Below are 13,781 nucleotides of genomic sequence, written 5' to 3'. Positions count from 1 at the left end.
ATGTCTTTTTGTGTCGAAACTTGAAAATAGTCTTTAAATTCAATGAATTCATTTTTTTCAAGAGCCAATCCAAAATGATGTATCATCTTTTGTATTTACTAATTGTATGTCTCAAATCTCATGGCTTTCCAGCAGTATGACAATTGACCCTATGACATGATTCTCCATTATATTTCATTTTTCCTTATAAACTATGTCAACTCTCAATAGTTGTGATGCTTCACCTTATGAAAATTTTAACATGTGGATGTTTTCAACTCAATTATATTTAGCATATATCTCTTTATTATATTGTGCAACTTAGCCATAAAAATGATCACATTTTTCTTCCTAATCATAAATTGTACATAATAAATATATTGCTAATAGTGACCTAGATTCACCAAGGTTGTGAAGAAACCATGTGATGGGTAATCAACTTTAATGAATCAATTGGAATCATCACAAATGCCCAACCACAAGAAGCTAGAGACCTATGCTTTCTTAAGGAATGGAATGATGATAATGATCAATAATATAGTTTGTCAAAGTAATTTCTGAAGAAACGTTAATCAATTAGGTGCAAATCTTCAAAATTAGCTTATAAAGATGGTAGATCACCAGCCTTCATGTGATAAATCAATGATATTTCCACCATATTTGATTAATGGGTAACTTGATCTTCGTGCATTGATTTCTTTTAAAAAAAACTTTCAAACATCAATTATCCCATTCATTCTTAACCCTTATTGAGCCGTCCCAACCTACAAGCATGATTAATCTGCACTAATTGAGATAAAGCCATTAAGAAAGACTCTTCAATAGACAATGATACAGTGATGGAGGAGATACATGCCAAAATGAAGTATCTTTGTTCTTGAAATTGTGCTTCGCTTCTTAACAATAAGCTATTAAGAACTTTTGAGGTGGGTGGAATCCTATTCACTTTATTGAATGTTTATGCCCTTAACTCTCCTGCCCAGAAAAGATAATGTCGGCTCTCTATTTTCTCCTTCATTGAGGAACAGAAACTTTGTAATCTCATTTTGGCAGGTAATTTTACTCTTGTTCTCTTTCCATCAGAAAGAGGAGGTAGCTCAAGAATAAAGATCCTTGCAGACAGCACATTGAAGACATTAATTCCTTGGCTGGGCTTCAAGATTTCAAGCTCTCTAGAGGGAAATACACTTCATCAATAGGAGAGCTGGAGACAACTTCATTGATGAGAGACTTGACAGGCTGCTAATTCAAGAAGATATTCTTAACCTCTTCCCCACTGTCACTAGCAAAATTATCCAAAGCATAGTTTTTGACCATAACCAATTCTTATGGACAGTAGTAGCAATAAAAACAAGGGCCATATTCCCTTTAACTACAATGGTGATTGGATTCACCTGATTGATTTCTCCTTCAAAGTTGAGTGCAGCTGGAATTCTTGGTGCCCCTCCAGAAATGCCCAAGACATCTGGAAGTTCACAATCTCCAAATTAAAATTTCATTTGAGAAAATGGATAAAATCTTATTTTATCTTTGATGTGCCTAAGCACTCCCTTTTGCTCAGCCTCGAGAAAAACTGAAGAGCTTTCTAAAACAGAGCCCCTCACTGAAGCTCTTAAATCAAAGAAATATTTTATCCTTGCTCAGTTGCATAAAATAGTCAGGCATGAAGAACATTAGAGGCTCAAATCCTACATGACTTGATTTTTTTGAAGGAGATGCTAATACAAGATTCTTTCACCTCGAAACCCATCAATGGTGCCAAAGGAACATGATCAGAAAAATTGTGTTGGACAATAGCAATATAAATTTTGGCAGCGAAGAAAATAAAGAGGCCACTCATGACCACTACAAAGATATTTATCAGAAGTCGAATGGAGAACCCTGTTGTCCAAGCTTCTCTCCTTAACAACATTCCTAATGTCATCACTAACAATAAAAATCTCCTTTGTCAAGTGGTCACCATGGAGGAGCTCAAGGATGATGTTTTTAGCATGGCTAAAGACAAGACCCCTGGATCTGATGGGTTCTCAGGCTCTTTCTGCCATTAGTTTTTTTACCTCATTGTGGCTGACCTCCTCCAGCTGGTTGAAGATATTAGCAAAAAGTTAGGCCCATTGGTGCCATCAACTCCACTTTTTTAGCTTTGGTACCTAAATAAGAAAATGCTGTCTCCTTTAATAGGTTCAGGCCTATTTCTCTTTGTAATTCATTCTATAAATTCATAACTAAATCTTAGCCAACAGAATCAAAAAACCTTTTGAGTTTTATCATCCTTCAAGAGAAAGGAAGATTCATTCTAGGTAAGCAAATATATGACAATATTGTGATTGTTTTATGAAGCAATACATACCAACAGCAAGGTGACTGAGAAAAGGATCGCCATTGAACTTGACATGGCAAATGCCTTTGACAGAGTTGATCTTAACTTCTTGGCACAAATCTTGCAAGCTTTTGGGTTCCATCTTTGAAATGGATCTTTGGATGCATCATTGACCCTTGGGTAGGCCCAATCATCAACAGATCTCCAGCTAGATTTCTTAAGGCCACTGGAGGTTTAGGTCACAGCTGTTCTTTCTTTCCCTACCTATATATTATTTTAGCAGAAGCTTTGGGTAAGTTTCTATCAGCTGAAAAGAGAGCTTCAACCATTATTGGGATCGAGGTTATCAACGGGGTCAGGAAGATTACTCATGCCCAGTTCTTGGATGACAATCTTGTGGGGAAGCCACTAAGGTCAATGTTAGACAGCTAAAGAGTTGTCATGACAACTTCTTGCTCACTTTGGGAGATGCCATCAATGCTAACAAATGCAGATTTTACACTATAAACACCTTTAGTGCTGATAACGAAGCTTTTCCCAGATTCCTCAATTAGTGCATGATGGTATTGTCTCTTTAAATAGTTGAGTGTTCCTATGAAATTCAATCTGAAGAGCTCTAACTGCTGGGTTAATTTCTTGGAAAAACTTGACAAGCACATTCAAAGCTTCAACAATGGACAGCTAAAGCTCACAGGTAGCTTGGTTTGATAAAATCAATCATCTCTAGCCTTCCTATCTATGAACTCATGACATATCATGCTGCCATTTCCATTCTTCATGTTTTAGACAAAAAATCAAATTTTATGGCAAGTGGCTAATCAAATCTATCAGAAGAAATTTCATTTTGTTAGCTGACATAAAGTTAACAAAGAAAAGTTGCAAGGCAGTTTGCAAATTGGATCTCACTCGCAATGAACACTATCCCAGGAACTAAGCTTGTTTGGACCTTCTTAAATCCTCCAAAAAGTCTTTGGTGACAAAAAAAAATTTCTCAAATATGGTGGTGATGGCAAAGAAGGCATGTGCTTACTAAATTCCATACTTCAAAAGTCAGGCACCTCTAAAATATGGACTCTAGCTGTTAGAGCTGCTGATTTAATCAAGCATCCTAAAAATAGTCAGAGGATCATATCTTAGGATTGCCCTACTCTTGGCAACAAACTCTTAAGCTCTTTCATGCTGAGGGGCCTTCTTTTGTCCATTAAACAACTTGGTGTAGAAAGCCTGAATACTGCATTTGACTGGGAAGGATGTTTTCCTAAGTGGTCTCATCTTAATGCGCTTTCTAAGTAACTTCAAAATGAGTGGATAATTAGGAAGAAATTTATGGGCATTATTCCTACAAGTTCATATAGTGCTGACAGTTTAACATGGAGCAAGACTAGTTCTACAAGAATGTATTCAGTTGGTGTGGTGCTCATCTTCTCCAAGAAGGATAGCCTCTTGATAATTCTCTAAAGTTAAAATGAGCATTACTTCCCAAGTTAAATGTTTCAATGGCTTGTCAAGCAGTACAATATTCTCACCAGTGAAAACCTCATTAAGAAGAGCATGTTGGGACCTCATATTTGCTTCAGATGCTATAATGCCTGCAAAACCCAGACTCGCCTTCTCTTTGACTGCGAAGAAGCTTTTTCCAGTTGGATTTCTCTCTCAACTTTGGTTCAACTTTCAAAACAAATTGAACTTAGAAATCTGCACTCATCATTAGAATTCATGATAGTACAGAGGCAAGCCTCAAATTAAATTTTCATAGTCTTTCATACCTTTCTTTTGGTTCATTTGGATTGACAAGAACAAAAAAAAATGTAAAGACACAGCTATGATGGCAAATGTCAAAACTCGCTTCAAGAAAAAACAAACTCTGAATGCGGAACTTCATTTTCTCAAAGAATGAAACCTTACTAATTTCATCTGCTACTCTTCAGCTGGTTTCCCTTGTCTGAAAATTCATCTCAAATACCCTGCTTTATTGTAATGGTGCCTTGAAAGCAAAACACATTATTGCTGCTACTAACGGTGTGCTTTGGCCTGAACCTCAACTTAAGCTATTTGACATCAACATAAATCTTGAGCAGGCCTCCAACAACATTCCTGAATTTATGATCTGAAAATTTGGCTTTCCTTTCGCAATGAAAAAGCTAAAGAATCTTACCATTTATGGAGATTCTAAGTTGATAATCCAATGTCTATTGGGTAAGGTGTAAACAAGTGGTCAAATTTGTCCAGCTTCATCTTTTGCTTAATCTGATCTCTAAGATTATTCAAAATTTTGACCAGATTAGCCAGCAGCATATTCCCAAAAAATTTGAACTCTTGATGACAGAAAGGCCAATGAAGGCACGGTTGCATTACCTTTCAGCCTGCATAAGACATTTTCAAATCTGAGGAGCTGTCAAACCTGATGGTCCCTAAGCACTCCACTGGCTCTGCCGGACCATCCTTAGTACAGTTTTTTTGTCTCTTTTGTCAGACGTCTATTGTATTTTTTGTAGCATATTCTTTTGCTTAAATAAAGCCTGCCCTTTTACGAAAAAAATAGGTATTAAGGCATTGATTTAAGAACGAGAATTAGAAAGCAAACATCTTTCTTTTTTTGAACTATATTATTTTCAATGTAATGCAAGTTAGTTACCAGACGTATTTGAACTGAAACCTTAGTAGTCTACCTTAACAAATTTCATGTACCATATTTTCTGTGTATCAAAGGAAGCTCAACTACTCCTTTCTTCGATATGTGATCTTATTTTTGTCTTTTTTTATTTTCTATATGTGTGGGTTCAAAATAGCAAAAAGAATAAAGATCTCCGTATGTAGGAAAAGCTAAAATTACCCTACACGAGGTTAAAATGATACATGGCCGATTCCAATTTTTTGCAATCTATCTCCTTTGAGTATTCTTTTGTGTAAGTCCAAGCAAAGGCCCCTCTTGATCCTTTGGATATCTAAGCATGGTAAATGAAGATGGCATTATAGGGTGGCTTCTTGAAATGCAAAAACAAGACTATAATGGGAAACTTTGGTTTTGACAAGTGCATTTACCAGAAGCCGCAACATACTTCTGCTATATTGCACATTTAGATATCAGAGCATCTCTTTTGAGGAGAAAAAATTCACAATATTTTCTAAACTTCATAACCACTGACAGCTGGTATTGAAAGGTGTAAAAGGAATTAAATCATTCGAAGTGGGAAGGGTACCTCTGAAATGTCTATCCTTTGGCATTCCTCAATTTATTTGCAGGTGATCAATAACTTCATTTTGTGGTCTATGAGCTAGGTTTATGGTGTGCAAAGGATGTATTGGGAACTAGTGCTCCGTATACTCCCGATCTATTGCACTTACATTTCAAGGTATGTGCATGAGAAAAATGTAGAAAATACTTTGAAGCTGTCCAATAATGAGGAAATAGCATATAAATAAGTGTAACATATTTTTTAACTTAAAGAGTGTCTAGAATTTTTTCTATATTGATATAGTGGGGCTCCAGCCCAAATGTTAACCCACACTTATCAGAAGGCTGAAGTTCAAACCTCAGCTATGGAAAAATTCTCCAGCAGGGAATGCACACCGGTTACCAGAGGCTATTCACATGAACTGGATCGTAAAGAGCCTCAAGATTTGAAGGTAAAAGTTTGGAAATAATGATTAGAATGGTGTGCTTGTCTACAGAATAGCACCAACGAAAGCTAGGGAGAGAGGCAGCCTATCTATAGCTCCGGGTTACACCAAACAATAGTAGCATTCCATTTACACGGCACTGACACAGTATGACAAAAGCGTAAATGGAATTCAATGGCTTGAGTTTAACACACAGAAATATGTCAAAAATTTAGGAGCTAAAAAATGTACTAATTGTAAAAGTTGAGGAAAAAAACTAATTTTGCTTTATCATGTCAAATATAATGTCCAGAGATAATATTAGACATAATACCTTCTAAAAATGCTAATTATAAAAAATTGTGTAGGCCATAATAGAGTTAGATAAATTATTTTATTCACCTATGTAGGTTCATATAAAATAATTGGCTGGTCCTAATATAATAGGTTGTTCAGTCAGAATATGGCCTACCATTTTAGGGGCAGCCCTATATTTTTCAACTAAAATTTTTAAGGTATAACTTAGAGAAAACCCTCGTTATGGTTTATAATTTGAATTGAACAGATAGATTTATTTAAAATGAATCTTATAGAAATTTTGATATAGCATGATGCCTAAAAAAAATGTTCAGTCTATCGCCTGCATTGTTAGGCCTCTTATGTGTAAAAGTGAACAAAGGAAAAAGATAGGTATGTTATAGAAGAATATTAGAACCATTTTTTTTTAAACTCAGAAGAACTCAGAAACGGCACAGCAAATGTGGCAGGTCATGAGCGAACGGTATTATCCGGAAATTTTCAAGTGTTATGCTACTACGCACCGAACCAAGTTCCAGGCTTGGCTGTGGAGAAATTCTCCAGCAAGTGGAGGTGCACCAATTTCCAGAGGCACGCAATCTGGATGGCCCAGGACTGACATCAAATCAGCCCAGCTCGCACATGGAAAAGCCATAAAACTAGTCTTTGAGTACGCGGCAACTGGATTAACCCTAACCAGTTAGACAATGTGTAAGCCTACAAACAACCGCGCAATGCTGCTGTTAAGGGCTTAAAACAAAGGTCTGAATTCAAAGTTACAGTGGACAAAAAATAGTAGTAAATGAATTGAACAGAAGCCATGATGAAAGTAATAAATCACAACCATTAGAGAGACCATACCTGCGTTCAAATTCTTTGATTTGAGCTAGTTCCTGCCCATGTGCATCAGTCCACTGCACTTTTCGCTTAGTATTCACATTGGACTCCCCCTTCTCCGCCTCTGCTAGATGTTCCTTACCCACAGTATTCTCACTTGAGCCTGTCTTTTTCTGTGCGTCTCCAGCGATAGGATCGTCTGAAGTCCCAGATGGCCTTTTTAGATTGCTTTTGAGAGGCATACCATTACTGCACTTGTTCATTCTGGCATCCCCCTTCCCATTTACATTCTCATTCGTATTCCCATTGGGCAGCATCTGCCCTTCACCATGCCAATTAGAGGGATGAACTGCTTCCACCTTGATTGCAGTAGAGGCTTCTGATTCCCTAGGAGGGCAGCAATAGCAAGCACACCCAATTACCCCATCCCTATCGGATCTTGCCATGAAATCTCCAGCTGCTAATTTTTCAGAACCTCTCTCAACTCACCCTGGTCTTTTGTTAGATCCATACTATGTCACTCACATTATGGTATGCCTTAGGCCTGAGAACGTCAGCACCGCATGCTCCACCTACACTCTCCGGCGTTCACTGTATATTCAATCGAGCTTCAACTTTGTAATACAAAAATATCTTATCAGCATAAAATCTGAAGGAGACCCAAAGCAGAGATCACACTTGCAGACTGAATTCTGTATTTCCCCTGAATTCATTCATACGCACATCTCAAGCAGCCCCATTAACTGTAATATTTGTCAACAAGGCCAATCAGGGAGGAAAAATGCAAGGAGATGCACCAGAATTAAGTATGGTTAACTTCATCTAGCCAACATAGAGATCCCACTTCTAGAATGAATTCTATTTTGTCTCTGAACCCATTCATATTCTCTTGAAACCCAAGCAATCGCATGAAACCAACATGGCCTACTAAATAAAAGGAGACTACAGCATATAATGTACACCTCTAAAAACGGGTGCCACAGCAAACAATCTTCCTTCCAACTGTTGGCACAAAGTAACAGAATTTCAGCTTTTTGCATGTGGGTTATCTTTCTTCAGAGCTAAATGATGTTCTGCGAGCATTTCTGCTGGCTTCCACTTGGAAGCCTAGGAGATAATTCCATCCCCTGTACATTGCCAAGTTTTTGAGGGTGATCTCATGATCCTCTGCAGAGTCATCAGAGCAACTTTTACTGATACCTCCCTGAAGATTTGGAAAAAAAATAGAGGCAAATCCACCCTGAAATGTATAAAGTATGACATCCAGAGTCTGTTGTGCATACATACAAAAAAGAGCTTTAGAGCTTTACCAAATATCATTAATTTAGTCCTTTGAGTAAGAATCTTAGTTTATGTACAGCAATCCTGATCAAAGTGCACTGTTCTTTCATACCACAAACGTATGTCTCGCTCTTGGTGTATAATATAATCCATTCATGTTGATGCAGGTGGTGATGATGTTGAAACTTGAAAGCAGCGGCAACACTTCACCTTTCATGACAAGTGATAGGATTCCATTTTAAAAGCATACAAGTCATGTAAATTTGTTGGGATTTGATTCTTATTAAATTGTTTGATGCTGCAGCTGCAAGCGAAACTCACATTCGCTATATTTAATAATAATAATAACCAAAGTTGGTCCAAATGAAAGAGAATATGAAAGGTCATCCAAATCCCACTTAGAAGCAATACAATACATTACATTAAAAGTGTTATATGACATAAAGCTACATAATTTATAATGGACCACTTTGATCTTATCAAAAGATTCAAGAACCAATCAAACCATGGAAATATCATTTAATAAAAGTCAAAAGTAGTGTGTTTTATTTGAACTTTGGATTTTAAACAATGACAATGGGGAGGAGCTGATTGAAAGCTTAGCTTCTCCTCATTATGCAAAGCATCTTACTTCATCACTAGTTAGGGTGAGTCATGATTGTAATGGATTGTGAGGGGATTGCGTTATAATAGGACAAAGGAATGTATGGGAGAGGAATAGGTTGGATAAGAAAGAACTGTGTGTAAAGCACCGAAAGCATTACAAGTTCAAATTGGCAAAGGAATGGCTGTGATAAGAAATATAAAGGTCTGCAAAGCACCGAAAGCATTACCAGTTCAAATTGGCAAATGACCCTCTACCACCCATTTCAAACCCAAAAAATAAAAAAAATAAAAAAACATGTGAATGCATATGCTCTTGTGAATTAGAGTGAATGCATATGCTCTTGTGAATTAGAGTGAATAGTGGTGTATGTACTTTTTTTTGGTAAAATAATTTATTGCATGATGTATTTATCGATTCAATATTTATTTTATTATTTTAAATTTGATTGATTTGTTTTTTAATTTATTTTATTATTTTGAATGGTATTATTATTTTGATCTTGTTTTTATATAAAATTTAAGTTTGATTTTTAATCAAAATTTATATTTTTGTATTTTAAAGTTAATAATCTTGAAGTCTTGTTGTTTTCTATTTTTTAATCTGGAAGAATATTGTGGATATGGGATCCACTCTCGTATGTAGGATTATTAAAAGCAAGAATCACGTCAACCTTCTAATAGGGGTGCATCCAAATAGTCCTTGGTTCGGGACAAAAGGGTCCTTCTAGGCCTAAACAAAAGGTTATTGTTGCCACTTATAGTAACAAAATGTAAGGTAAGCTAGAGGCAAGTTGAAATGCTTACGAATACACACAATCTTTAATTCAAGATGGTATTAAAGCATGGATTCAATGAACCCCTTCACAAACTTTGAGGGTTTCTTTTCTCAAAAGTGTTGCAAGGTCACCAAGTTTGCCTTATTGTGTGGATCTAGAAGTGGGCAATTTTTTATCAACTTTTGGAGCAAAATAAGCATAAAATTTTTTGAAATTTTTCTCTCTTTTGAATTTTTTTTTTTTTGAAAAAAATTATTTTCATAAATTTTCTATTTTTAGAAGAAAAAAAATTGTTTTCTGAAATTTTCTATTTTCGAAAAGTTTATGTTTTTGAAAACTTTCTTTTTTTTGAAAACTTTCTATTTTCATAAAGTTTCTATTTTTTAAAAGTTTCCATTTTCATAAAGTTTCTATTTTTGGAAACCCTTCAAACCTTCTAACCCATAATTGACATGAAGTTGGTTTTTTAGCCCTAACTTAGTCATACAGAGTCAAACTAACACAAACAACATATCATTGGAAAGTTGGTTCCAATGTCAGTTCGATCGTGTAGATGGTTTTATCAGATGCTACTCCAATTTTTTATATCAGGCCTTCAAAGTCAACCTTTTTTTTTTGCACTTTTGGGGCCATAAATTGCACATTTGAACTCCATTTTTCAAAAACCGAATATCATTAGAAAGTTGGTGGAGTCCTCTATCCAAATCTGCTACTATTTTTTCTAGATCTCACCCCCAAGTAGTTTTTATTTAGCCATTTGTGTTTTCACTTTATGGTTAATTACTTGGTCATTTTTGCTTTTGAAATTTTTCTAGTTTGCATTAGATGACTTCACTTGGGTTGTTATAAATGTCGTCCATCACTTTGCCCTATTTGGGTATTTTGAGCGTCATTTTCATGTACTTCTTTGTTTGTAGACGCATTGTGATAAAAGTACCACTTTTGTGTATGGCTTTGGGGGATTTTGCACATTTTGTTGTGTCTTATTTTGTACATGCACTATATTATAAATTTCTATGGGGAGTTGTGTAGTGTTTTTTATTTTTCCATCACACCTTTGTCTAGCGAATGTCTCTCCACAACAACATCAAATCTTAGAGATTTGTGTCCCATGTGTGTGTGCATTGGTTGCATACCCTTTTTTAGTTGTAGGTACTTTCTTATGCACATCCAGATGTTTATTCTCTTTCATGCACTTCATGGTGATACATAGTTTCAGTGGACCTGTCATCTCTCTCCATTATCAGCATTATGAGGGGGTTTCTAATGTTATTGTTAATGCTTCCTTGGTTTCACTTTGGAGTTAGACACTCTTGCATTCTAGTTTTGTGAAGACAGTGTATCTTCTATTGATTAGTTTTCTTCAAACTATTGGCACTTGTATTTTTAACAAGCATATTACTCTTGCATGGTTGAGTATTGTCATTTGGGTCACTCGTGCACGTGTGCCATATGTATCTTCGGTTGCTAAATGTTTTGCCTTTATTTTCCATTAAATTCTTCGATCAGTGTCATTGGGAGCACTCATGCAAATTCTTGTCTTCTTGATACTAATCATCATCTCTGTTTTAGAGGAGGTTCTTCAGTCAACACTATAGAAGTCTCTTTCGTTGACAATTGTCTGCAGCTTCTTCATGCTTCAGAGGATGTTCTTTATATTCCTTTTCTTTTGGGACATTTTCTTGGAGGCTTCTTAGTCCTTCATTCTCTTTTTCTCTCTTTTGGAGAGGATTTTTCTCTCATTGGATTTTCTCCTTTTCTTCATTTGTGAAAGATTTCATTGAATTGGTTTGTACATTGGTACTTCATTGGTTTGCATTCATGCATTTAGAGGTTTTTTACTTCACCCCAAGTTTCACTTAAGGGGGGGTGTTAGAGCATTTTAACAACTAGTTATGCTTTGTTTTGCTTAAGTTGACTTAGTTGTGCTTATGTTTCTAGTTTTTTTAGTTGTGCATCTATTTTAGCTAGAGTTGAGCTTTTCTTAGCTCCCTGTGCTTACACTTTAGTTCTCCTAAATTTAGTTTAGGGTATTTTTGTGCTATCTATATAAGCATATCATTGTGCATTGTAATTTTATCTTGTGATGTCTACTTTTGAGGAATATGACATATTTTTCTTGCTACTCTAAATTGTGAAAGGTATTCTAATTTGTTGTTTGATCTTGTAGACTTGTGTTGCAAACTTTTATGTAGCAAAATTCGACAACGTCAACCCACCAGAAACCTTGATGATCAACTTTGACCTAAGGCCTACAATAATTTTGAGTTGTATGACCTATTTCAAAATATCTTCTGCAGTCAAAGGGAAGGCCTTCATAATCCAGAGGTCGATACCAAATGTGATCGATAATCTTCAGGGTGATGTTGATAAGAAGATCCATAGAACTATCCATGTCTACAAGAATACATGCAAAGGTAGTGTGGGTGAAGTTGGAAGTGTCTATATCCACTACAACAAAACCCCTCAAAGAATCTCCAATGGCTTCAAAACAAGCATCAAACTATAACTATAAAGGAAGGTTCGAGATTTAGATCTAAATAGGTTTTGTTGTGAATGTTTTGAAGAGAGGGTTGAACCCTGAATACCAAGGTCTAAGGAGGAGCAATATTTTCCCCCAACACCATCGCTCATGAAGAATGGCATCCTGGTCCTGCTTACAATCAAAATCGATAATGAAGAAGCCTCATGCACAAGGATAAGCATCCAAATTACCTTTCAGCATTGGTTTCCAAGCAACATTAATCCAATTGTGCAAATTAGGGAGTTTGGGCCAAAATTGATTAAATTGGCCAATCCAACCATTGGCAACGAAGAATTTCCAACCATCAATAACCTCTTTTTGCAAATCCTTTGAGAACACCAAGACCGGTGGAGAGAATTTTTTTGAGAGGAGTAACATTCTCGTCACCACCCTTAGAAGATAATGGATCAACCATCATGAATTGGTGTTTTTGGGGTCATGCGTCTCATGCTAAGGGTTTTGACCTCTTGCTTTTGTTGCTATCAAAAGACACTTCCCTAAGAAGAGGATCCGGTTCTGCACAAAAACCATAAATATTTCCTGACCGATTTGCAACATTAGTCGGAGTTAGCAAAAGGGATGGATGCCCTAAATCACACCTAGCACCAAGGGAGGGCATAAATTATTGAACATGGTAGGCAATGGTAGTGGGAAAAGTGGAACAAAGCACAAAAGCCCTAGTCTAATTTGACTCAGAAGAACAGTTAAGTTGCAAATAAATTCCAAACAACGATGGTGTCGGAAGTGCAAAGTTTGTAGAGGCATGCACGATCATTTTTTTAGAGAAAATAAAAATGGAATATTTAATTAGGGGCTCCAATCTTTAAATCTTGTTGTTATTTCTTAATTATGGTATCAAAAAAATGAATTATGTATTTAGGTTCATGTATATAAAAGATATCTCAAGATGTTATTTTGATCGCTTAAAATTATATTTTATGATGAAATGGATCTATATATGACTTATTGTTGGTGTGAATATAAGTATTGCCTAACAAGATCCACTATTGGGTCCCTTTCACATTTTATCACATAAGGTTACTTATAATACATGGGTATCTTTCTAGAAATATTTACATGTCGTGTGATCTTGTCTTATTTTATTACTTTGTGTCTCATATTTTAAGATTAAGACACTTGTCGTAATATTATGTTATGCCATGTCTCATATTGGCCTATATAACCAAGGGGACCCCTTTGTAATCTCATTCTAGTGCATACATTCATTTTATTTGTATTCTTTGATAGGAATACAATATATTCTTGTCATATTGATCTGCTAAGTATCTTATAGTTTTCATTAGGCCTTTAGATCTTGTGTGGCTATCTCTATAGTCAAATTTTACATGGTATCAAAGTAAGATGAGCGCCTTTGTATAGTATTTCGAGACATCTTGAATGCAAATCTTGTATTCTATTAAGGCTCGAGTATGCTCTTCTCTTGCATCCTTAGATGATTTGGAGAATCAAAAAGTTGTAATAGAAATATCGAATATTGGAGGCTTTTATTTTGGATTTGTATTGTAGGTGTGTTTTGCAGTTTATTGGGTTATATTTGAGC

General features: G+C 35.8%; 1 protein-coding gene across 2 annotated transcripts in view; it reads right to left on the bottom strand.

Moving 5' to 3' along the window:
• LOC131072130 (uncharacterized) overlaps positions 1 to 8,568 on the bottom strand; it is a 19,280-nt gene extending 10,712 nt beyond the window's left edge. The window contains exons 1-2 of one of the 2 annotated variants that reach the window (XR_009112663.2): positions 7,058 to 8,568; positions 6,721 to 6,913 (exon numbers count right to left, since the gene is read on the bottom strand). Coding sequence is in view for 1 of the 2 variants with exons in the window: in XM_058008194.2 (XP_057864177.1) it covers positions 7,058 to 7,479 (422 nt within the window). In the remaining variant the exon portion in view is untranslated. The remainder of the gene's footprint in view (positions 1 to 6,720; positions 6,914 to 7,057) is intronic. The other variant, XM_058008194.2, reaches the window with a different exon arrangement.
• Positions 8,569 to 13,781: the final 5,213 nt, after the last annotated feature.

Source organism: Cryptomeria japonica, chromosome 6 (assembly GCF_030272615.1).
Source record: "Cryptomeria japonica chromosome 6, Sugi_1.0, whole genome shotgun sequence".
In the NCBI taxonomy this organism is placed as follows: domain Eukaryota; kingdom Viridiplantae; phylum Streptophyta; class Pinopsida; order Cupressales; family Cupressaceae; genus Cryptomeria; species Cryptomeria japonica.
This window is presented reverse-complemented; position numbering and strand designations above follow the sequence as displayed.